The sequence below is a fragment of the Athene noctua genome, chromosome 2 (assembly GCF_965140245.1).
Source record: "Athene noctua chromosome 2, bAthNoc1.hap1.1, whole genome shotgun sequence".
Lineage (NCBI taxonomy): Eukaryota > Metazoa > Chordata > Aves > Strigiformes > Strigidae > Athene > Athene noctua.
Genome location: NC_134038.1, coordinates 32,441,047 through 32,466,784, shown reverse-complemented (window position 1 = coordinate 32,466,784; position 25,738 = coordinate 32,441,047). Strand labels below are relative to the sequence as shown.

Sequence of the window (25,738 nt, the reverse complement as noted above, 5' to 3'; positions counted from 1 at the left end):
ATTCTTGCAAAGTCTTCTCAAAAGTTTTAAGTCCAAGTCAGCAATCCTTCATAATTTTGGGCCAAGGCACAGAGGTGTATCTTTTTTTACTACTGAATACGTGCATCTGCATTACACTACAGCAACACTGCTGCACAACTTTGCCTGGGAGGCTCCACAGGCCTCCCTCTCCGACATCTTTTGTTACCGGTTGTGCGGGGTCTGGCCGAGCTCATTTTCGTCATAGCAGGCCATGTGGGGCTGTGCTGAGCCCCACAAATCTGCGATTGCTCAACGGCGTTTGCTCAGCTTCAAGGCTTTTTCTGTTTCTTACTCAGCCCCTCCCCAAGAATAGATTGGGGGTGCCAAGGTGGCTGGGCGGTGACACCCCGGGCGGATGGCCTGAGCCAACGCACGCAGCATCCCGCGGGCTGTCACACCGTGCCCGCGGCAGAGCAGGCGCGGGGGTCGGGAAGTGACCGTCTTCTGCTCGGGGTCTGGCCGGGCATCGCTCTACCCCGGGGAGGTGGAGAGCGATTGCCTTGGCATCCCTTGTTCCGTTCTCCTTCTTTCTTCTCCCACTTCTCCACCGATTAAACTATTTTGTATCTGGACCTACGAGTCTTCTTGCTTTCCCTCTTCCGTTCCCCCGAGCCAGCGGCTGCGGGAGCGAAGAGACCGAGCGGCGGGGTGAGGCGGCGGCCCGCGGGCTTACCCCACGGGCCGGGAAGGACGATCGCACCCCGCCTCCCCCCGCCGCCGCCGCCGCCGCGCCTCGAGCCTTCGCCCGGCGGAGGGACCCGCCCAGCCGGCACGTGCGGGCAGCGCGCACGCCGCACGCGCCGCCCGGCAGCCCGCGCCTGCGCCGCACCGCGCCTAACGGTACCGCCGCGCTCGGCCCCGCCGCGCGGGCGCCCCGCCGGGCGGCCCCGGGAGGTTCGGCCGCGCCGCGGCCCCCGCCGGACCCGTGAGCCCCCCCCGCGCGTGCGCAGGGAGGGGGCGGAAGGAGGAGAGGGGAGGAGAGGAGAGGGGAGGAGGGCCGCGGCCCCGCCGGCGGAGGGAGGGGGTCGCGGGCCACCACCCCCCCCCTCCGCCCCTCCGCGTCGCGGGCGGGGCGGGGCGGGGCGGGGCGCGCGCGGCGCGGGGGGCGGGCGGGCGGCGCAGGGGCGCGTGACGCGTCCCGGCTGTCGCGCCCGCCCCGCCGGCCCCCCGCCTGCCCGCCCCCCGCTCGCGCTCCCCCTCCCCTGCGGTGGCTCTCCCGGTGCATTGTGGGAGCAGTCCGTTGTTCATTTGCCATTCGACCTGATCCGGGGCCTGTTGGGACGGAAGCGCCGCCGAGCGGGATCCATTGTGGGGAGCCTGCGGCGGTGATCTAGGCCGGAGCCGGGGGGGGGAGCGGCCGGACTTCGTTTCTCTCGGCCGCCGCCCCCGCCCTTCCCGCACGGCAGCCGGCGCCTCCTTCCCGCGGGCAGAGCCCTCGGGCCGGGCGGGGAGCGGCGGGCCAGGGGCGCGAGGCGGCGGGCGGGGGGCGCGCGCGCGCGCGCCATGTTCGCGGAGATGAACCGGCGGACGCTGGCGTTCCGGGGCGGCGGCCTGGTCACCGCCGCGGCGGCGGCCGGCGGCGGCGGTGGCGGGGCCGGCGGCGCGGCCGAGGCCTGGGACCGGCAGGACCCCGAGCCGCTGAACGGGCGCGGGGCGGACGAGGAAGGGGAGCTCGAGGGGCTGGAGGCCGAGGAGCTGGAGGCCGCCGCCGACGAGAAGGAGCTGCTGCTGCCTCAGGACGCGGTCTCGCCCCCCCCCGCCGGCCCCATGTTCGCCGAGAGGAACCGCCGGACACTGGCCTTTCGGGGCGGCGGGGGGCTCCTCGCCGCCCCCTCCGCCACTAACAATGGCTGCGAGGCCTCGGCCTGGCCGCGGAAGCACTTCAATGGGCGGGGGGCGGACGAGGAGATGGAGCTGGAGGGCGCGGAGGGCCTGGAGCCGGAGGGCCTGCTGGAGGGGAAGGAGCTGGTCCAGGACGGGGGCTCCCTGAGTGACAGCAGCGACGACGAGGAGGACGGCGAAGGGGGCAGCCTGGGCGACGGCAGCGGCGCCGAGGGCGGCAGCTGCAGCAGCAGCAGGCGGTCGGGGGGCGACGGAGGGGACGAGGCGGAGGGCAGCAGCGTGGGCGCGGGGGAGGGGGAGAGCATCAAGCACTTCCCACTGGCCAGGCCCAAGTCGCTGCTGCAGAAGCTTCACATCTCCTTCCAGGGCTCCTGGCTCAAGGAGTTCCCCTGGCTCTACTACTGCCAGGAGACCGGTCTCATGTCCTGCGCCTGGTGCACCGCCGCCGCGGCCGCCGCCGCCCCTCCCGAGCTGATCATGGCCGGCGGGGCCCTGCCCGGGGGGCACGACGAGCTCTGCAAGGGCACCCGCAACTACAAGCGGGCCCTTCTCCTGCGCCACCACCTCTCCGCCGAGCATCGCCTCAACGAGCCCGTCAGCGCCGAGCAGGTAGGGGACGCGGCGGGGCGGCGGCCGGGGGCGTCCCCGGCGGGGTCCCGCGGGTTGGGGGGTGGCTGGCCTCCCCTTCGGCATAGGTGGGGTGGGGTTTTCTGATGCCCACGTGTGTGAAGTTCTTTAAATGGCTTCCTGTGTTTGTTGTTGCCCAGAGGGCTGGGCACGACGCGCTGCTCTCGCACGCCGTCTCCGGAGCTGGAGACGAGCCCTCTCGCCGATTTGGGGTGACTCTCCCGCGGGATCCGGGCAGGCACAGCGCTGTCAGCGCTGCCCGTCCGCAGCCCAGGACCGTTTGCACGATCTATTGCTTACCGCCGTGCCTGGCTAGCGTTACCTGTTCGGAGGTAGCGGGTGCCGTTTTCATTAGTTTATCTCGTGAAGATAAACCGGCAATGTGGGAAAAAGTTGCGTACGAATACCAGTGTTGCAGCACTGATTTAAAAACACTCGTTACAACTTCCTCCTGCGGTACCGGAGAAGGGAGGGTGGTGTCCGGCTAACAACTGCGTGTGAAACTGGTGCTTGCCAATTAGAATTACGCTGCTGTTCTTAACGGTATGTTCCCCGTGCACTAATCCGGTAACTCTGTGGAGTCAAGATCTTCTCGTTTAAATCATTTTTTTCCCCGGTTGTGTTGGTTTAGATTGGGTTACCGAGCAAGAAGTCTGCAATTGCTTGGTGTATGTTTGAGATAAACATGTGGTTTCCTGAAAGCCATGTTAATATGCCAGCTCTCCTCTAATGCTTTAGGACTAGTGAAATTCTTCATGTTCCCCGCTGAACTTAAAAAGCATTGTGTTTCTTGGCTGCTCTTACGAGTAAGGCAGGGCTAAGTCTAGAACATGTGGATGAAAAGCTTCTAAAGAATACTCCTGTTGGATCTTCAGCCTTCCGCAGCCTTTCCTCCTAAGGATGTCAGCGTTGTAAAAGCTCCCTCGGATCGCGTAGCTGGCGTTAAGCTTGCCAGCGGGCATAAGCTAATGTGCATCGCGTTAGGCTGGTACTCGAGCTGACTTGAGCTGTTAGCCGGCATTAATCCCCCGTCACTCCGCTTTTCACTATTAGAGCTCAGTTTTAATTAAAACGCTCACCTTGGTTGTATATATGTATCCGGAGTCCGAATTGTTGGGCAGTAGTTAAATTGAGCTTATTGCTTGGGCGCTTTAAGGAGCTCGGGGTACCTTGGACAAGAACTGCTATTCTGTTCGGGTACGATATCAGGATGACAGATGAAGTGTTAGGTGAACACAGGTTTTCTTGGAGCTAGTTGGAAAAGGTATGCAAGTTTATGTGCAACTACTGCAGGACTGCAAGGAAAATCTTATGATACATAAATATCAGTTATCCAAAATACTTTTGGATTTACAAATGAGACGTTCACCTTCAAGATGAGTAATACTACCTTTTGAGTCAGTGTATTTTTAAGGCAGCTACTGTTGCAAACATTTCATAGCACTAGGTCATTGTATCAATTTCCTCCAATCTGGGGTTTGCTCTTCACTCTGCAGTGTTTTAGCCAAATTTGCCTTAAATAACTTGTTCCTAATTTTGAAACTTCCGTTCTTAACTTTTTACCACCTCTTTAAACAAAAAGAATGTTTTCAAAGATACAATGTTACTGCAATATATTGCTTAACATCTTGTTGCCTAGTTTCTAGCTTTGAGTTGTGAATGATTAGCCTGTAAAGGTATGCCCTGTCACTCTGTAGCCTCATGTATCACTAGGTGTTGCTAATCCATGACACACTTGGAACTTTCTCTCACTCGCATTAAGCTATGTGTAAATAAAACATATTCCAGTCAGTTTTTCCTACTAAACTTGCTCGCTTTTTCTTTCTGTCTTCCTATCCCCAGTCTGTCATAAGACTAATAAATACTGGGAGGGTGGAAAAGGGGGCAGAATATTGGCTTGCATGTCACAGTAGCCTAAAATGTCATGTAAGTGTTTATTTGAAGATTAACCTTTCATTGTCATGGGAATCTTTATAAAAATGAGCCTCTGCTTTTATACCACTGATAGTTTAAGAAAAAATATTTGTAGTAACTGTAATAATAAATGTAGCAGTAGGATAGGTGAGATGTGTCAGTGATTCTTTTCTACTATATTAAAGGTAAGCTTTGGACAAAGTAAGCTTCTAGAAGGTAACTGAACAGAGAGAGGTGCTTTTAAGCAGAAGACAGTCTGGAAGCATCCCTGTGTGATTACTTTTCAGTTAAAAACTTCTTATAAGGGAAGGAATTGCAGTTTTTCAATATAATTTTCTTTGTGGTGCATTTTTGGGTTACATTCGCTTTATCAAAAATCTGATTAAGAGTCTCTGTTTTGTTTCTGCTTTTATGTTTAATTTTCATATCCTTTCACACTTTTAATGGCACTCGAATTTCTCTTGATATGTATGTTTAAATTAATACCAAAGCAATAGCCCCATTTTTTTCTTTAATGCCATGATACCAATTACTTGGAACAAAAGTAGGTAATTTGTACCCTGACCGTATTTGCAACATACATAATGAGGCTGCAAAGCCATTTAGATTTAATGAAACTTGTGAGAGATCTCTCAGCCTTTGTCTTAGAGACAACACACATGTATTCTTGACTTGACAAGCTTCAACTGCAGGGCATGTTTAGCAGCTGCTAATAAACATATGGCATAGTGCCACTGTTCCAAGTGCGAAAAGGAAATTATAGGTGTTAAGGCAGTAAAGCACTGGAAATTTCTATAGGTCTGTTGGATATTACGCTCATGAAGAAATGAGTGATGATTTTGGTTTATTTTTGGGATACATTTAATTTGGAACGCCAAAATACATCACAAGTGGTTGCAGCTGCTGTAATTCAAGGGTATTGAGCTGTCAGTCGGTGCTTCTTTCTAAGAGAAAAATCTTGACTTTTTTTTTCTATGCTAGTTTTTAAAATAATCTGTCTCCATATTAAAGTTTAAGGAAACATATAGTCAGCTTTAAACTACCTTATTTTTTTTAATAAATGGATTCTTGTGTTGTAAAAATCTTGAGAAATAGATACTTCCAGGGAAATCACTGCAAAAGATTTCAATTCCATGATTAATTTAGCTCCATAAGATGCAGATTTATTGGCTGCTGGGGGTTCCTCTCCTGAAAGCAGCTTCTTAAAGCATTTTCTCTCTGGACATAATTTGAAGCTGAGCTTTGGAAGTACTGCCAGAAAAGCTTTCTCCAGCATAACAGTCATGTTGGTTTAAAGCAGAAGCTCTCCAAAAGGAGGAAGGCCTTTGATGTGTTGTTTTTTCCATGTGAACTGTAGTTGTTTGCTTTATGTGAGTGGTGATGAATAGGAGTCGTACTTCAGATGTAAGAGTTACACTGTAGTGTTCTAAGTTAACTTCTTCAATTACTCTTAGCAGAGCAAAAAAGTTGGGGAGGAAGTCAGGCCTTCAGAGCAAGGACTATAATTTGCTGTGGTTTTATGTAGTTTTTACCAGACCTCAAACTACTTGATTGGATGTTAGGCACTTAATGGAACAGTTTTAAATCGCTGAGTTTTCTGTGAGCGATGCTATAGCATGTAAAACAGCAGAGGAGCATCATGTGTGCAGCTGATAAGACTGTATTTTGAGATAAGCACATGCAACTACAGAGGCAAATTAACAAGTTCCTGATATCTTGCTTTTGTTAGAGGATCCATTTTTCAGGATAAGAATTAATTTGGGGGCATAGGGAACTGCTGTAGAGTAAGGTGTGGTAGTGGGGAAGGGATTACAAAAATGTGGCATAGCTACTTTTCATATACATACAGCTGAGATGAAATCTATGATCAGATTGGTTTTGGTTTGGGGTTTGTTTTGTTTTATTCTTACATCCCTCACTGTTCTTGCACCCAGGAGACAAGAGTGTGCTTATAGCACAGGAGGAGAAAGAAAAGTAAGTTTGTGGTTGCAGTTTTTGATCATATGTTTCTGCTCCTATTAGCTTTAGGCAAGTGTAAATAGTGAATTACACATATGAAATAGTCGTTTGTCTTTGGGTGTATTCAGATGAGTCTGAAACTGAGCACAATATTAGTTTCCATGAGCAGTCTCTGTTCTGTTAGACTGCTGCTTAATCTCACCTCGGAGAAAAGCTTTTCACATTTAGAATAGATTCCACAAATCAAACTGAAATAGTCCTGATTTTTATTCTAGACTTCTTACTAGTTTCTACTGAAGGATAAGGTGGTTTGGTGTTGAAATAACTTATGTGATTGGAATATTTGGTCCGTATTCTGAAAATGTAATTGACATCTAAGCAAATACCATTACTTTGTGGTTCTCATCAGAAAAACAGTACCCTTACAATGATGTGCCATGAACACAACATAAGTAACGGAAGCTTGAAAATACACTTCTTTTTGATTTTCTGTAACTATTTTCTGTATCTTACCTCCTATTGAACTGTATTGTACTTTTTCTGTACAATAGGGAGGTGTTTAAAACTCTTCAAGGGTTATTAAATTTTTCGCATTTTTCTCATAGTAAGTGTTAATTCTACTTGTCAAACGCCGTACAAATGATAACTGTTCAGATATTGGGACTTCCATTTCATTTGAGGTATAGTAGGTTCTATACTAGCAGTTAAACAGTTGTTTCGAATATTACAGTTTAAAAATCTTTATGCATCCATTTCTGTAAAGATGTAATACCAGTCTCTTTCCCCAACACACACATACCTATAGCGTGGACATTAGTTGTATAACGTCTCCTATTTTCACTCATCCTTCTGGTCTTCTCATAATGAAGATTTCAGGTTTTGTAGTTATGTAGCACATTTGTGATCTGCAGCTCCTTTTAACCATGCTGGTTTGTCTTTTTCTTAAGAAAACAAATCCCCACACTATAAAGCTCTCTTTCTTTCTTTATCAGCTTGATTGGATACATACATATGCTCATTTTAAAGGTACTCTGTCTTCATTCTTTAATCAGACATTTGTAAAAAAACCCAAACCAAACAAACCCAACCAAACACACTCCCCACCCCAAAAAACACCCCAAAACCCCAAACCAACCCGGCAGATTATTTTTAAATTTTATGTGGTGTTTAACATGTTCTCAGAAAATGAAAATTGTCAGCTATCATAATATCTACCTAACATTCACTATGTGCGATGCAAGTCACTGATGATTGACTTTGACTAGAGTGACAACACCTTAGGGTACAATAATTTTCATCTTAATCTGATCCAGAGTCAATGTAATTTGGTGTTTTGAAACTACACAGTGCTCTGTTGCTGGAGTGACAGGAAGCTAGTCCAGATCCAAAATCTGCTGAGAATTTAAAGAACGATAGATCTAGCTGTCACATGTTTGGGACATGCTTTCTGTTTCAGAGCTCTGATCTGAGGGAATACTTGGGTATGTCAGAGAGTATGAAGAAAAAATTAAGATAAGGTTGGACGAAGATCTGTTGCTTGTTTTCACATAAAAGCCTAATTGCTTTTATTTTACCTCTTCTTTTCACTGAAGCATTTTTCTGAGAAGGGTAGAGATTTAGAAGCAATTTGATTTGTGAAATCTGATCTTCTCTCATCCTAAACCATACTGGAGCCAGCCAGTTTTGAACTGTCCTTATTTGCTAGGGAAGAAGAGAGGGAGTCTTAGAGATCCAGTATAAAACAGGGTCTGTCATCATCGCTGCTCTTGATGGCAGCACAGTCACTCAATGTAAGTATGGTCTCAGATATGCAAGTCTGATGTTTTCTGCTCTCTCCTAGCTGCTGCTTTGTAGCAGCTCTGAATCATCATTGCCTAAACATCAGTTATAAGTTTACTAAATGCGCTAAAATCTAGTTCAAATCTTACTACTTATCAGCCTCACACTAAGCTAATCTTTAATTTCTTGGTGTTGGATTGTCTGATGCTAATTTTAGCTAAGTTTTCATGCCATGTTTGAGATCATGTCTTTAAAAAGTTGTAGAGACAAGTAGATATTGTTTTCATAATAAGTATGTACCAGTTAAAGGTGTTGCTACTGGAAAGTTTCAATGAAGCTTGATTCAAGAAAGTGTTTGTTAAATAAGGTAACAGAAGCTTAAGTTTTGTTTGGCCACTTGCAGTATTCTGTCCACTTGTCATATAGATATTTAATACTAAACCTGCTGTAATTAGAAAATAAAGCATAAATGCTGAATTTGTAGAACTGTGTAAGAAATATATCTGCTATTATAATTAGTAATATGTTTTAAAGAAAACATATGGGACAGATTGGGAGAAACAGACCTAATCTTCATGTATTCATCTCAGCATGAGAAAGCAATCAGTTATCAGGGTTCTACTTACCTGTTTAAGTGGAGATTTCTAGGGAAGAACAGGGGGTTGGATATGTGAGAACCATCTGGTTAAATCTGTGGAAGGAGAGACTCCTGAATCCTTAATGTATGTGGGTTAAGAAAAACAAGTACTTCACACTAAACTAAATCTTTCCTTCCTTTTGGCCAAATTTTCACTTCCTTTGCCCTCAAGGCAATTTCTGCTAGTTCTGTTTTTGTTTCACATTTGGGGGTGGAGGGTGCAGAATGAGATTGTGATTCTTAGCTTTCAGAAATATTTTTAAATTAAAAATTCCTGCCTCCCTTTATGACCAAGAACATAAATTTTAAAAAAATCGTTTGATTAACATTATCTTATTTTCATATCCTTATCATAGTGTTGGATGATGAAGGAAAACATTTATTAAGAGCTAATTATAGTTGTGGGTTTTTTTAATTGCAGGAGTCAGAGTTACCATCAGAACTCAACAATGAAGGATACTGTGATTTTAACAGCAGGCCAAATGAGAACTCTTACTGCTATCAGCTCCTGCAAGAGCTCAACGAGCAGAGGAAGAAAGGCATTCTTTGTGATGTTAATATTGTGGTGAGTGGGAGGGTCTTCAGAGCTCACAAGAACATCCTGGTTGCAGGCAGCCGCTTCTTTAAGACTCTGTATTGCTTTACAAACAAAGAAAGCCGTAACCAAACCACTGTTACCTATTTAGACGTTGTTGCTGTTCAAGGTTTTTCTGTCATCTTGGACTTCTTATATTCTGGTAACCTCGTGCTTACGAGCCAAAATGCCATTGAAGTGATGTCGGTGGCCAGCTACCTTCAGATGACGGAGGTTGTCCAGTCCTGCCGCAACTTCATTAAAGATGCCTTAAACATAAGTATAAAATCAGAAGCTCCAGAGACCGTTGTCGTGGATTACAACAGAAGATCTGTTAGCAGGGATGGCTTGTCTCCAAGGGATCAGAAAGTTGCCAGCTTCTGGGCAACACGAAACCTTACCAACTTGGCAAGTAGCATAAAAACTGAGAACGATGGTTACTCTATTGACGAGGGCCAAATGGAAAGCTACCAAATGAATGACTGCAGTTGGGTCCAGGACAGCTCACCTGAAATGGCAGAAAATGAATCTCAAGGTGAGGGAAAAGTTTTCGTATGGAATGACATGGGCGCACAGGGACAATCAGTTCAAGAACCTGGAAAAGCAAGAAGGAAAAACCAAACTGCAAAGAGGTTTATTTATAATATACCACCTAATACTGAAGAGAACTCAGAAGATTGCTCAGTGTTGCAACCGTCAGTCCCATATCCAGAAGAAGATTTGTCATTTATTAAAGAAGAAGCAGGTAAATATTGCTTAATGTCAATGATGTCATTTGAAAACTATATTATTGAATAAAGTACATGACTTTTATAAAAGTATGGTGGGTAGGATATTTTACTAAAATCAGCACACCAATCAGGTTACTAAATCAGTAATCTGATTCTCCACCTTGGGGCATGTCGTGGTTTAACCCCAGCCAGCAGCTAAGCACCACACAGCTTCTTGCTCGCTCCTGCCTTCTCGTGGGATAGGGAGGAGAATTGAGGAGAAGAAAAAGTAAAACTCGTGGGTTGAGATAAGAATAGGTTAACAACAAAAATAAAATGTAATAATAACAATAATAAAATATAATAATAGTAATGAAAAGAAATAGAACCAGAAAAAGAAACCCCAAGAGGGACAAGTGATACACAGTGTGATTGCTCACCACCCACTGACTGAGCAGCGATCAACTCCCCCCAGTTTATATACGAGCATATACTATGGAACATCCCTTTGGCTAGCTTGGGTCAGCTGTCCTGGCCGTGCTCTTTCCCAGCATCTTGTTCATCTCCTCACTGACAGCATGTGAAACTGAAAAATCCTTAACTTAGGGTAAGCACTACCTAACCACAACTAAAACATCAGTGTGTTATCAACATTATTCTCACACTAAATCCAAAACACAGCACTGCACCAGCTACTAGGAAGAAAATTAACTTTATCCCAGCTAAAATCAGGACAGGGCACAGCAGTGTGTCTTTGGCTAGAGAAAGGAACAACAGTGCTGTGCCATGCTGTATATAACATGCTGTTTGCATTTGATGCTTGAGTTGGGGATGGTGGCAGGTGGCAGAAACTAAAATTATTATATTTACATTTAATCTGTAGTCGCTATTAGGCACAAAATGAAGGAGTTATAACTGGTGGTTAATAATGTTAGCTGGTTGAACAAAGAGGAAGTACCTCTGTAATTTCCTTCACTACACTAGCAAAAGGTTTTTCTGGTAATCTTCCTCACCTGAATGTCACCCAGAAACAGAGGTCAGCTTTCCATGGCTGTTTATTGTAGGGGCATCTGGGAAGCTGCAAAATGGAGTAATTCTGGCTAGTATAATAGAAATTCAAAGCAGATTTGTGAAACAGATTGGAGAAAGATGCCACAATGACATATAGTAGAGGGAATATCTTTTGTTGAACTATTCTTTAAACAAATCCTGAGAGTGACTGAATTCATAGATTTTTTTTCCTTAAGGGTCTATGGTTAATGTAAACGCTAGAATAAGATTAAATATCTGTTTGTTAAATAAATATGGTCACACAAAGAATTATTAACAGACTGTTTGTGGTGTAACTGGGGCACTGCAATAAAGTTCTGGGTTTTATTTTTTAAATTATTGTTATGATACTGTACAAATAGTTGAAGTATATATTTTAAATACTACCATTTACCTGCATCACTTCTAGGTGAATTATCAGTTTTGAAAACTTACCCCAATTTAGAAGTCAAATTAAAGGTGGATTTGAGACATAGCTGGAACAAAGTTCTTTAGATCTGTCTGTTTCTAAAGCATTTTAAAGCGTGTGCCTCCTTCAAACCTCAAGGGACTGTGGATATCCTCTGTTTCTCAGCTTCAAGGGGTAGAATTAAGAGGGAAATAAAAAATAAATAATAAAAGAAAAGAAGTCAGCACTCATACCTGTGAGTATAGAATATTTCTGAATATTTTTTGTATTCTGGTGGCAAAACAGAAATTTCAAAGCAACCTGAGTTCTGGGAGGGCCTAGGAACCTATATTTGTTCTGATGGCTGGAAGGAAGGATGGCCTTAGTTTCTTCCTGTATGCCCAGACTCGTTTAGAAACAAGGCTGAAAGGAATCCTTTCAGTAGTGGCAGGGACAGGCCATTTCTCCTGGGGCTCTGCAGTGCCCCTGCCCACAGCGCTGCAGATGCTGTCATTGTGGATGGCAGCTGCTGAGGTGCGAGGAGGCAGTAGGGGAAGGAAGGAAGGAGCAGCAGTCCAGCAGAGGGCATGTGGTGGCTCTGCACTGTGCTGTAACCTACCAGGGTATATGCATGAGCACCACGATGACATGTGACAATATAGAGATGCAGACTGGAGCTATGGACGTGTACATCTGGCATGTCAGCAGGAGCAGCCAGTACAAGGTACATCCGTGTAGTTAGCAAGGAGTGTGGCACAACAGGGGCAGCTCTGGAGGAGCAGCTGTGCTGAGGAGCTAACATCCATTTTGTAAATGCTTCAGGGGGTTTACTTGTCTCTAGTCTTCATCTTTGAACTCAGTGGGTAGGTCTACTTTAGCTTTGTAGCTCAGCTTGGGAGTGTGCACTTGTAAAGTGACTTTCATGATCTTCTCTTACTGTTAAGTGTTCTTAGGCTGCACAGGGTTTCTTTTGACTGAAATGGAAATAGAAGCTGTGTTTCAGAAACATGCCTATTGCATGCCAGCTGCTAACAGGCCTTGAGTCCACAGCACCAGGTTTGATCTAGCCTTAAGTAAAACACCACATAGATGTGTATAGTAGGGATGTTGAGTCCTCAGCACCCACACAAATCTACCTGAGCTGGGTTACACTACTTGCTAATACACGCTTAGTTGCAGTAGCATGAAAAAGGGCAGCAAAGGGTCTGGAGCAGGAGCTGAGGACCTGTAAAGTTTATTGTACAAACATCAAATTTCTGACACCATTTAGCATGTGAGAGCTATTTCTGATTTATATGGGGTAGGTATTCAACCTCTTTTACTGTTGGAAATAACAAAGAGAGTGTGGCTAGTAAATGATGTCCCTGGCAATAGAAATAAATTCTTGTTGTTTGCATTCTGCAGAATTGAATATGTGCTGTGGAGCTTTCTTGAAGAAATAATGGAGGATATAGGCAGTGCAGTAATGATTAAACAAGTTTAGTCCGTGTTCAATTTTTCTGGACAGAAGCACCAAGGTTTCCAGTAACTCGTGATAAAGAATTAAATTACAAAATGCATCCATGCAACATCTGTGGAAGAAAAGAGCTGTATTAGAGGCTAAGGGCACACTGAATTTGTGCTGTGGTGTCTGTCTAACACCATTGAAAGTTCTGTGATTGCAAGAGGGAGTTTATTTTATAGAACTGCAAAATAGTATCAACTAATGATCTCCTTGGGACAACTTATACTGTGCTCTGAAAGTACCAAGTAGATAATTACATTTTCTGTTGGTGTTAGAACTATTTTGGAAGCCATATCTAATATTTTCTTAACAAGACCTTTACTTTTATGAAGTTCTTACATGCATGCACATTGTTTGAAACAAGAAGAGATATTGGAAGTAGGGCTTGGCATAGCTTACTTTAACCTGTAGTCTGTGTTTCAGCATTTGGTGTTCTTTCTTCTCTGCTGCTGGCTAGCTTTTTCTTCACTCTACAGGTAGATTCCACTCTTAAAACACTCTTCTTTCAACTGCTCCCTCTATGCCCAAGAAAAGGTGGAAGAGGGAGGAGTGGAGAGTTGGAAGAATGACAAGAATGAGTTGTAGAGTAACCTGCAAGTTATATGGTAACTTTTTAGTTGTGGATTAAATTTCTTGTGGAGATGAAAAACTACCAAAAATAATAGGCACTGGGAGTTAAAAACGTGTAGGAAAATGCCTTCTGGAATAAATATAAGACAATGCTGTGAGAAGAAAAAGAAAAAAAAGTAAATTCTCATTATGAAAACTAAGGAGTATGCTGTCTTTTTGATTGCTAAAAGGGAAGAATGAGCTTCTACTGCTATGCTTTGTCATGTGCTGATGGGGATAACTGACACCAGCTGTCATTATGATATGTCCAGTTACATGCAAAGTGAGTTGCTGTGTCCCTGATTATGGCTTTGGGTCACCTGGTGGTTTTGTGAGGGGAAAGGAATACATAGATATAGTGGAAGGGAAGCCTGTTTGAGAACACTCCTCTCAGTACAAAAACTTACCCCAAAAGACACTACCTTGGATTATGTAGTAAATGGACTTTACAGATGGGTACTGCTAGGTAAGTATTAGATAATCAGCAATAAAATCTTTCTGAACTATCTGCTACTCCTCTTGTCCCAGTAAAGCAAATGTGTTAACACCTTCCCTGTAAAAGTAGCACTTTGAGCTTCAAAAAACTCCATGAAGTTGAGATAGTACATGCAATTTAAAAACTGTCTTCATTTATTTACCTATTCTTACTGAAGCTTTCAAGCCTTCTCCAGTTTTAGCTATATGAATTTAAAAGCTGTGTTTCTTCACACTGTATGTTACTGCCTATCTTACTATTTTCCCTTCTAGTTGTTAATCTGCTGAAAAATGTCTTCGCTGTTTACAGCTGTGGTGCATCCTACAATTAACCATTTACCATGGTGAAAATAATACTTCAGTCAGCATCTCTTAGTTTCAGTTCATAAAAGCTCAGTGATTCAGATTAATCATATTCTTAATGTCTGATCATAGTTGGGGTGGTTTTTATAAATTTTTATAATTTCTTGAATTTGTTTCTCATTTGTCTCTGTTTTTTGGAGTTGTTCTGTCTTCAGGCTTCAGAACACAATTGGGAAGATTTGCTTATGTTTTCCAGAGCTGATTGTGTTGATTCTTAAAACGACTTATATGCAATATCCCAGTAGCTTTATGGAGCTACCACTGGTTTATTTGTTACTGTGATTTTTCAGGATAGATAATGCTGTGTCATGCATTATGTTGGGGTGAGGGAAAGGATAACAAGGGAAGGATGAAAACAGCCCTTTTGTGGAACAAGAAGGTTCTTGAATGATTCCATAGTGGATTCTTAAGGAATTTAATTCAGCTTGCTGTAGAAGCAACTGCTTTTCAGAATGATACAAGCAGCAGCTAAACCTGCTTACAAAAAATGTAGTGCTGGTCACAGTTTTCCTCATGATGTGAGGGAACAGCATAACACAGTTGATGCAGACTTTAGAATAAAGAAAGGTAACTTTCTGAAGTTACTAACTAGTAATTGAAGTTACTGAAGAAGCTAACTAACTGAAGAAATCAAGATTGATGGACTTATCTGGACATGTGTAGGGATAAACTCCATTTGACTGAGTTACAAATAAAACCCCCAAAATTAGTATAAGAAAATTAAGCATTTTTTCCTTATTCTTCCATGGTACTATGACTCTCAGATCTGCAGATGGTACCCCAATGAAAGATTTAAATTGCTTAATGGGCTTCTAATCTCTTTGTCCCAATCCCTATGTAATATGGTATTGAAGGCCCCATAGGTTTTTAGAAGTCCTCTAAAGAGAGTACAATATCCAAGCCTCAACCTCTTCCCTGTTCATTAAATTTACCTCTCCTGGGGATGATCCTAAAGACAAGCAGATCCTCACGTTCTCATGGTGTGGTCAGCTACTGACCTTGCAACTTTAGGCATATTACTGTTGTACTGGCTTTTGGGTTTGTTTTGTTTTTTTCTTTTAAAAAAAAAAGGCAAGCAGGGTGGATGGCTTGGGGAAAACCTTTTCTGCCTCAAACTTCTTTTTTTCTGTCTCAGCACAATTGAAACACAGGCAATATGCTCAGTTTTGAAAACTTACCAGTCTGAAGTGCTGATTTGATATTTCTGATACATCATTTAAGAAATAGTGATGATGATGATGGTGGCAGCAACTCCATAAATAAAGAAAACCAGGGACTGCGTGTCTTGATTGACTTGGGGGGCAAAACTCCAGCCACAGAAGTTAGCTATGCTATTTCTTCAGCTAGCTTCCCACCTGCATCTCAAAAGATATAGCTCAGTAAGTCAAATCTAATTTTATCACATGCTGAGCAGTGAAAATGTTTTTACTTTAGATGCTTCAGGTCCTCTTGGTTTGTAGCTGATTTTCAGAGTAGTGCAGAGCTTTTTTAAACTCTCATGAAGATTGAAATACAACTTCTTGAAAAAGTATTTTTTCCAGATTGTAATTACCCTAGAAAGTAAAGCCTTGTTATTATTCAAAGCCCCCTTATCTCCTATATGCTTGTCTTCACATGCATGTCTATTCCCATATTATATTTATTAAGCTAAAAGACCAATAAAGGGCTTTTAAAAATAAGTATTTTATGCCTTCACTGCCATATGGTACAGAAAAACAAGGTTAGGTTTCTTATTTAACCTGTAGGTTTTCTGCATTGGTAGGCTCATTCAATTCACTTACGTCACCATAACTCCCTGTGAGAGCACTCCTGTGCTAAAGTGACATTGTCATCTAGGAGTTTATGGAAGTATAAATTGGTCAATTGCTATTCAGTTACTCTGGGCTTACAAGTCTTATCATGTTGTGTGGTTTTGGGGTTTTTTTGTTTGTTTGGCGTTTTTTTAAATTTGAGGGAGGGGATAAGTCATCCCTTGTGATGATGGCTGAATAGAATAGGTTTTAAATGGCTTGTGGTTTGGCTAAAAGGCTGTTTCTTCAGTTTCTCTTTTCTAGGTTCCCTGTCCTTGCCGAGTTGTTTTGCTTGCTGCCCAACCATTTATTCTCTGTACATTCTGTAATTCTTGTGTACAGACTTCGGATTTGGTTTTTGAGGTGGAAGAGAGAGGCAGGCAGCATTTCTTACTTGTGCCAGTTTCTGGCAGGTATTAGTAAATAAATCCAACCAGAAATGTATTCATAGAGTAGAAAGTTTATACTACGTGTGGAATATTATAGAATAGCATGTTTATAATACGCATTTACCCTAAAGCTCATTGTATTACTTGCAGTATGCATGTTGGTAGGAGTGCTGCTTTAGCAGACAATTTCACTTTTAACTACTAGCCTTGATTGGTGTAGCTTTGTTAGTGATAAGCTTCATCCCGTCATACTGGGAACAATGGAGGGCAGTTAGCAAGATCGGACTTGCCATTTTTACTGTAAAAATGTAGCCACAATTGCAGAACTTTATCACTTCTGGTATTCCCAGGGCTCAGGGGGACTTGAGGGGACATTTTTAAAAACAGGATCTGGAAAAAAACCCCTTTGTTAAGCAGCAGTTGTCTTTTCATGGTCAGGTCGTGTACAAATAGTGTGAGCTGCATTATGGTTCCAGTCTTTTACACGCTTGCTTGTAACTTGAGTTGATCCCCTTTCTTTAGGGTGTAATGTTGCATGTTACTTGTAAGGAGAGCATGACACTAGTCTGGCAAGCTTAGTTTGTCATGTACTCCCAGATCTTATTATGCAGAGTTCCTAAGGAAGCATCTGGAGTGGTGGTGTTGTTGGAAGGGTTGGTTTTTTTCTTTTTTGGTATTTTTTAGATTTGCACTTCAAGTCTTGTACCTTACTTTTCTTCAAAGCCCAGTGTAAAGACAGAATCCCTTGGTATTCCTGGACTAGGTAGGTGAATGAATAATACTGAAATGGCAGTTCAACACAAGGGCTTTGGTCAATTATGCTACTGCTTCTAACGCTGCCTGCAATTAGAGGAGCTAACAGGAAGTGAAGATTTCCTTAGCATTTCCTTTCAACTGTTTTAGCATAAAGTTGTTTGGATCAAAACAGTTGCTAGCAGCAATGGTATCTGTGCTTATGTCTTTAGATTGGAATAAACACAAATGAAGACCCGTATCAGTTCTTGGTGTATTTGTCTCAATTACAGTGACATCAGTGCCCTTTGATAGTGATACACAGTGATATTTCTATTTCCTGTCCCTCAAGCTGACATTAAATTCTTCCTTTAAGAAGATATGTTCACAAGCTACAATGTGTAGTTGATAAAATGGTAACAATAGCAGTTCTGTAATGCTGATGCAGAAATAAACTAATGGCTTTACTGTGTAGAGAACCCTTATATGATGGGTCTAAACTTAATTTTTGGTTTTTTTATTGGATACTTTTTTTACCCCTTCATGAGGGATAAACTGGCAGCTTCGAAGACAAGTCAGATTTCCTTGGATTTGTTCTACAGTTGCTTTTTCAGTGTTAGCAAAAAAATAGAAGCAGAACATAATGCCAAGGCATTTAATTTGGTTACTAGAGTATCTAGAATGATTGTGTGTTTTACTGTATTGAAGGATCTTAATCCTAAATGCCCATCAGTCTCTAGGAGTTCCATGCAGCCTTTCAGGTGTGTATTTCCTTGAATTTATATTAACACTTTAAATATAAGACTTGATGAAAAGGGGATGTGAAATGTTTATATTAGAAAGTCATATCTTGAATACTTTATCTGAGAAAGCTCTTGAGGTACATCCTTGAATTGACTTGTTTGATATGTTCATGATCTGGCCCTTGAGCTCAGAACATAGCCCGGAAGTTTATGGATTAAGTTGTTTTCTTGACAGTGAAGTCAAGAAGGGCTGTATTCCTGAAAATAGCTTACTGAGCCTTACACTGTTTAACATCTTCATCAGCGATCAGTATAGTAGGATAGACGGTGCTCTCAGCAAGTTTGCAGATGACATCAAATTGGTGGGAATGGTTGATATGCTAGAGGGCAAGGCTGTAATGTTGTTCACATGGTCCTCAACAGTACAAAGGAATTGGCTGACAGGAACCCCCAAGGTGCTGTGTAAAGTCAAATCTCAAGTCCTGCATCTGAAAGTAACAACCTTGTGCATCAGTACAAGCTGAGTGCTGAGTGGCTGGGTAGTAACTCTGAGGAAAAGAACCAGGGGGTCCTTGTGGACAACAAGCTGAACATTAAGTTGGTAGTGCATCCTAGGAAGGCTAGCCTCATAGCAGTGGTATCAGCAAGAATATAGCCAGCAGGCAAAAGGAACTGATAATAATACCCCTTGTACTCAGAAATGGCGCATTTGAAAGCCTGTACTCGGTTTAGGGCAGCCCAGTACAAGAAAGATGCTGGTAAGCTGGAGGGAGTCCACTAGAGGGACACTAAGGTGGTTAGGGGTCTGGAGAACATGTTAAGGAGAGCCTAAGGAACTGAATTTATTTAGTATGGAGAAGGCTGAGGGTTCTACCTGCCATCTTCTACCACCTTAAGGTGATTATAGAGAAAATGAACCCAGATGCTTTTCAGGGGTGTGCAGTGCAAGAACAAGAGTCACTTGTCACAAGTTGCTAAGGAAAATCCAGTTGTAAATGAAGAAAACTGTTGACCAGTAGTTTGTTGGAACAGATTGCTTGGAGGATTTATGGAATCTTCTATCATTGTAGATGTTTCAAACTTGGCAAGGTCCAAAGCAACATACGGTCCCGTTAGCCCTGCTGTGTGCAGGAGGTTGAACGGGGTGACCTTCAGAAGTCCCTTCAGACCTGAGTTTTTGTTTGAGTCTGTGATGGTCCCTGAGCACAGTAACACCCCCACAAATAAAAGGTCTGGATAAGGAGGCTCTTACTATCTTCTGTTTCATTGGTAGAGCCTTTGTGGGGAGAGATCAGCAAAATAGCTTTCAAATGTGAATGGCACCCCTTTCTCAGGGAGGAGTTTTTCAGGGAATACATGATAAACAAGGTGAAAAAGCAAACAGACAATATATTTGTCATCAGTTGATGGTCATCTGGCAGGGTTAGTCGGTGATAGATCTGCCTCTGTAGTCAAGGCAATAAATAATTTCTTTTCATGAATGAGACATAGTAAAAATAAAGAGCAATTGGGAGCAGTACGTAGAGTATGAATAAGATTGCACTGGCAAAATATCTTAAGTTTGTCTGAGTCTTCTGTTGCATGAGGTAGTTGAGAAGTAATATGCTTTGACCCCTTTTCAGAAGCAAGGTTAAAGGTGGAACACTCAGGGAACAAATGGATTACAATACAATTTCTTTCCTCCACCTTCCCAGTATGTCAGTCTTGGCAGTGCTGTTTTTTCTGTCATGTGACCTAACATAAGCAACAAATCCAGCACTCTTACAGCAGTCTAGGATGTATCAGTAGATTGCCACTGCTCTCTTTACAATCCTTGATAGCTGTGGCCTAATTGTTTGTCCTGTCTACTTTCTGTCTTTTTAATTGATCTGAATGAGCAGTCAATGTCAGAAAACCTGGTGGAAAAATAGTGGGTTTTTTTTCTCTTTTGGCACTGTTTTTAGTGTTAGTATGTATAAAGAAAACAGAGGTAAAGTTCATTACACAACTGTTACACAACTGTATCTAATGCACAGTTTTGTATCTTCTCCCTCAGCATACCCTACATCCATATCCCTTTCTGTTATGACCTGTTCACTGGCTTCTGTTGATCTTGTCATTATTCTCCTTTATCATCCCCTACTCAGTAATGTCTCCTTTTCTTCCAAGAAAATCAGCATATTTCTGGTTACAGAAGAAGAGCAAAACTTGTCAAACTAAGAGTGTTTCTGCTCAGATGCATTCTCTCTTTCTGGTAATACCCTTCTACCTCTTGCCTTCAAAACTAAAAATCAATGTGTCTGACTTCTGGTTATCCTTTTTGTTGAGAGCAAACACGGCAGAACGTAAAATCCTTCCATAAAGTTTTTGTTGATTGTGTAAAAGCCTACACAACCAATTCATTGTATTTTAAACTGTCTTTATCTCTTCTCAGATTGACATCTTGAATTTTGGTGCTGTTAGTTAACAATCTTATTTGTATTCTGTTTTATTTTTATTCTTTAGCTGGGGTTTTTTTGTTGCATGGTGGAGTTTGGGGGGTTTTTTAAAGATCAGGTTACTGATAGAAACCTCTTCTCCATGCAGAGTGGAAGAATGGGAAGATGTTGGAGGCTAATTAACATTTGAATTATTAACTTACACCTCTTTTAGGAATTGACTAAATTGGAAAAAGTTAACATTAGATTAGAGGAAAGTTGTGGTCAGATGACCTGGTCTGGAGAACATTATTACTTCTAATTATGCTGTTTCTCTTTAAAGATCTTTCTTAGTGCTGTCTATGTTTACACCCCACCCCCAGTCTACCAGTACAACTGCATATGTAGTTGCTATCAGTCTCCTGACAAAATCATCTGGGTTTAAGTTGACAGGAATAGTTTAGACAGTGACTGTATTTGCAGTTCTGCAAGCAGATTTCCAGGGGCAGTGGTCTGGGTGGGAGGAGGAATGGGAGGTGATGTTACGAGTCACAGTGGTCCATAACGTGTTGTACTTGGCGCAGGTACAGTCAAAAGCTTATCTGACTGTAGGCTGTATGTTGGCCTGGGGAAAACTGGTAGAGGCTAGCTATTGCACTTCCAGTTCCCAGTCTATATATGATTCATGTCTTTCCTGTATGGATGAGACATTAGACATTAAAAATGCCTTTTTTGTTGTTTTGAACACACTATATGTGTGCTTAATCTAGAAAGCAGGTTTTCTAGGTCAACGAATTATTCTAAGACTAAGCATTAGCTTTAATTATGATCTACTTAGTCCTGTACTGTACAGAGACTAAAGTGTCTGTAGTAATCTCTTATCTCTTGTGGTATCTGTGCCGGGGTTGTTTTATGTTATAGCAGGTCTTCCCTTCAAATTGGAGGTAGAAAGATTTAGTAGCTATTACCTACATTAGACTACAGCTCTTAAGTCTGTTTTGCTCTGTGCTGAGTCTTATGCCAAGATCTGTACCTATGCAGGGATTTGAGCTTCTAGCTTCCCTTAAACTTCAATACCAGCTATGAGCATAAATGTTCCTAATGAAATGCAATTTGTGTTCCCTTAGATCCAGAACTGTCCAAGTGACAGTATTACAAATGTGCTCAGCTTGGTACAACTCTTAGTTATGGTCAGTCTTTGATGTATACTTGTTTTGAAGGAAGCTATGCAATATTGCCTGTACACAGCATATATGTTACATCTGTGAGCAGTAAAGTCTTGCAGGTATTCCTCTCATAAAGGGTGAAAAAGTGATTAAAATATTTTGATCACTGATCTTCCACTGCTCAGCTAGAGACAGAACAGCACTACTAGAGGGGAAAAGCCTATATGGAAAAGGTCTAATATAATATATTAAACAGATGATAAAAGTTGTTTTGTTTTTTTCTCTGCTAAGTTCTGAAGCCTGCTTTAATTTGGAGGCTTTTAGCCTTGAGGTCAAGTCATCTTTATTCTTGCCTAGAACTGTACAACACTGCTTCCTCACTAATCCTTTCTTTTGTATTACAGAAGGAAGTTTTGCTGCTCACATCGAAGGAATGTGTAGTTGGTTTGTCTGTAGGGTATCTGTGTTGTATTCCTTGAGCTGCTGTGAAATGCCATTGCCAGAGTCCATAGTTCCAAATTAGTGTGAGGGCTTCTCACCTCTTTTGGATGTAATAACAGCTATTAGAGTCTGTAACCAAAAAAATTTAAGAAAAAAATTTCCCACCTACTTTGTTTCTTAGGGAGATTTATTCCCTCCCCCTTCTTTTTTTCTATAAGGATATAGCTAGGTGGATGAGCTACAATACTGGGATTTCTCTTCTTTCATCCACTCAAGCTCTGCTTTTTAAAAGCTCTGATGGAATACCTAGTTTGGCAGTCGTGATCCAACTTTGCTTATCATTTGCCATTGTCTAATGTAGGATAGAATTATAAGCTTCCTATTTGTTAACTGATTTCCTTTTGAACTGTTGTCTTATGTTGCAGATGAAACCACTACTGCCAACTGTAACACTGCCTGAGCAGTAAATGAAACTACTGTTGTATGTCTAATGCTGTGAGGATTTGTAATCTGTACTTTTTTCCAGTAAAACTGTAAGTTGCGAGTGTTTCAGTATGCAGCTTGCCATTAGCTGCATGAAATTGTAGTTTAAGAGAATTTACTGGAAAAATCCTTAGAATGAGCAGTATAGGGACAACGGAAAAAGTCTTTGGACTATTAAAATGTACACTGTCAGGCTTGAAATTATAAATGTATCTATTTGCTATGAAGCCCTTCTCAAGACTTTTCACAACAGTGACATTGGGAATCCAGTGTGAGGACCTGAGCACCATCCAGACAAATAAAAGGAAATCTGCCAGTTTCCACTGCAGTTTGTTTATTTAACAACCTGTGCCTGTGAGGAAAGTAATGGATTTATGAGTTCATGTTTTCCAACGAACTCCTGTCTTGGGGATAGGGGGAAGATGATTTGTACTCTTGCCAAAAAAGTCTTTGCCCACAAATATGATTTTGTCAAATGCCTAGTACAGCTTTCCTGTGTACTATTTATAGTTCTCTTCTCTGTGCTGTGTAAGAGTGATTCCATATTCACTCATGCAATTCTTACTGGTTAAAAAAGTAGAGAATTAAACAAGCAAGGACTTTTTCTTTTTACAGCACTGTTCACTTCTGGATGCTTTTGTTCTTTTTTAAAGAGGAATAAAAGCTACAGAGACCATACAGACTGCATGAAGAGCTTGTCAAAAGACCAAAAATAGGCAAATGAGTATTTTAAGCTGGTATATTCCAAGTAATTATGGTCTCTTGAATTGATGTGGTTATAGAGTAATGGAGATCATTATTCAAAAAAGGATTCCGATATAGCTGTAGGATACTTTATATAAATAAAGGTATTTAAAGCACTTTATATACCACTGAGATATTTTAAGGCAATAATCACACCTCCAGTAGAAAATGTTTACTTTTGTACCAACTTGACTGCCTGTGGTAGGCCAGATGAAGTCACTGCACAAAGCAGTTGTAAAGACAATCCAGTGGAAAGCTTTTTAGTCATGATGATAGTGACAGAATAAATATCCTTACCATAAAAGTTCCTATGAAAAAGAGGCTTTCAGTTTTTCTCGGGATGGGGAGAAGTGGTGCTGTGGAGAATAGTTCAAATGTCTAATTTCATTGAAATTAAGAATGCAGTTATATTTCTTCATTTCAGTATTGAAGATTTTATGTGAAAAAAAGATTGTAATTACTGTTCTAAGGTTTGAAGCTTTCTTGTCACAGTTTAAAAAGGATATATATTTTTTTAAATGACATGACTGATTAGAACTCAGGAAGCTAAAGTAAGACTGTGTCTGTAATAGGTACTTCAAGTGACTTCAAGTACGGACTGCTGCCGAGTACTTCAAGTGACTTCAAGTACGGACTGCTGCCGGGTGCTTCAAGTGACTTCAAGTACGGACTGCTGCCGGGTGCTTCAAGTGACTTCAAGTACGGACTGCTGCCAGAATCTTGGACAAAAGAAGCCTGGGAAAATGGCAAGTATATCTGATGGTTGTTTTTTGCCTCTGATAGGGGTTCTTTATCTTCTGTGTTGCTGCTGGTAGTATTTGATTAATTTGTTTAGAGATTTATAAGATTAAGTGTTTACATAATCTTCTTCCATACTATTTGCTTTTCTGGATAATGTAAATAGGAGTACTTCCTTAGAGGGAGAAAAAGGAATTCAAGTATATGGAAAAGTGAAAACAGAACATGATTTATATCAGCTCTTGTATTGTGCCTGAATATGAAGATACCCAAGGTCTTTAATGATAGCTTTTTTTCCTACCCCCTTAGTAAGCTAACTACAGATAAGTGGGCTTTGAAGTTGAACACTTGGATGTTGAAGATAGAGTTAAATATAATTTTAAAAGTAGATCTCAGAGCATTCTTTTTGCTGTTAAAAGCTTAATTGCAATAAAGATTTTGAATTCAGTGCAGCCATAACTAAAGCCTTCTTCAATCAAACCTGTGTTATATAACTTACTCTTTCACAGCTTATGTGCCTTTCTTAATACAAGTGAGCAATTATCTGTAATTATTTTACTGTCTGAAAACATACCAAAAAAACCCACCACATCTAAAGTAATTATTGTTAGATCTTTAAACTACATAAAGTCTTCAGTTAAAAGAAGATCTTAAGGACTGGGCAAGAGTAATGCCTACCTCTTCTCTGTAACTTTGAGCTATTAGTGGGATGTGGTTTATGGTTTACTTTAAATATTTTGTTTTTTATAGTGGAGAAATGGGGTCATCAGAAGGTGAAATTTACTAGCAGGCAAGGGATTAGAACTTTAGTCTTACAAGGTCTGCCTGTTCTGAAACCATTAAATTCCCGTATATCTTACAGACCTGATGTCTGCCTGTCTGTCACACCCCCTGTTGATGTGTATAAGACTGCAATATGAAACCTTTTTTGAACTTATTTTTCTTCCTGTAAGCTATTATGTGACATTATGTGACATGCAGCTTGCATGAGTGCTCCGATATACCAAGGCAAACTTTTGAGTATTAGCAAAATCTAGCTTCCATGTTATGATGGATTTTGAAGCTGGGAGGAGGCATCTTAGATGTAGGCATGCAGGCCCATGCACATAATAGAAAATTACTTTTACTCTCTCCCTGCCAGCATGAACATTAGCAACTCTTAAATGTGTAATGATGTAGCCTTCGACACTGCTTTTTGGATGCTTCTAGATGGTTACAGTCATGTTCATAAATTTACCTGTAATAAGTTGAGTCAGTACCCTGTTCTCAAAATAATCATTGTATTCCTGTGTGGCCTTCTTCATAGCTGTCACAGCAGCCTGTGCTTTTCTATTTCACACAGTAATAGGCAGCTGTAGTAAACCTGTTCTGCATGTATCCTTTGAGCAAACTACATTATCCTTGGCTGAAGGATATGTAAATAGCTCTCTTCCATCATAAGGAAGAAGTGGGATATTGCTATTTTCTGAAGTTTTTTCTGCTATTTTCAGAAGGCTTTTCTGCTATTTTTTTTCCCTCTACTGTTAGACCAAAATAGACTTTGGGTAGAGAATAGCTAAAATCTGAACCACTGACTTCCCTTTTTAGCTATTTCAGAATTATGCTACCTCTTACTGTCCTTTTCCTTTTGTCAATATTTGTTCTTGCTTAGTTATACTTTCGTTT

At 41.9% G+C, this 25,738-nt stretch overlaps 1 protein-coding gene across 2 annotated transcripts in view; it reads left to right on the top strand.

The window, feature by feature from the left end:
- The first annotated feature begins 1,280 nt into the window (after nucleotides 1-1,280).
- Nucleotides 1,281-25,738, top strand: part of ZBTB10 (zinc finger and BTB domain containing 10) — a 29,962-nt gene continuing 5,504 nt past the window's right edge. Inside the window, exons 1-5 of one of the 2 annotated variants that reach the window (XM_074898794.1) lie at nucleotides 1,281-2,472; nucleotides 9,204-10,098; nucleotides 14,214-14,216; nucleotides 19,509-19,552; nucleotides 23,928-24,081. In XM_074898794.1, coding sequence (XP_074754895.1) covers nucleotides 1,525-2,472; nucleotides 9,204-10,098; nucleotides 14,214-14,216; nucleotides 19,509-19,552; nucleotides 23,928-24,081 — 2,044 coding nt within the window. In that variant the 5' untranslated portion in view covers nucleotides 1,281-1,524. Of the gene's footprint in view, nucleotides 2,473-9,200; nucleotides 10,099-14,213; nucleotides 14,217-19,508; nucleotides 19,553-23,907; nucleotides 24,082-25,738 lie in introns of both variants that reach the window. The other variant, XM_074898793.1, reaches the window with a different exon arrangement.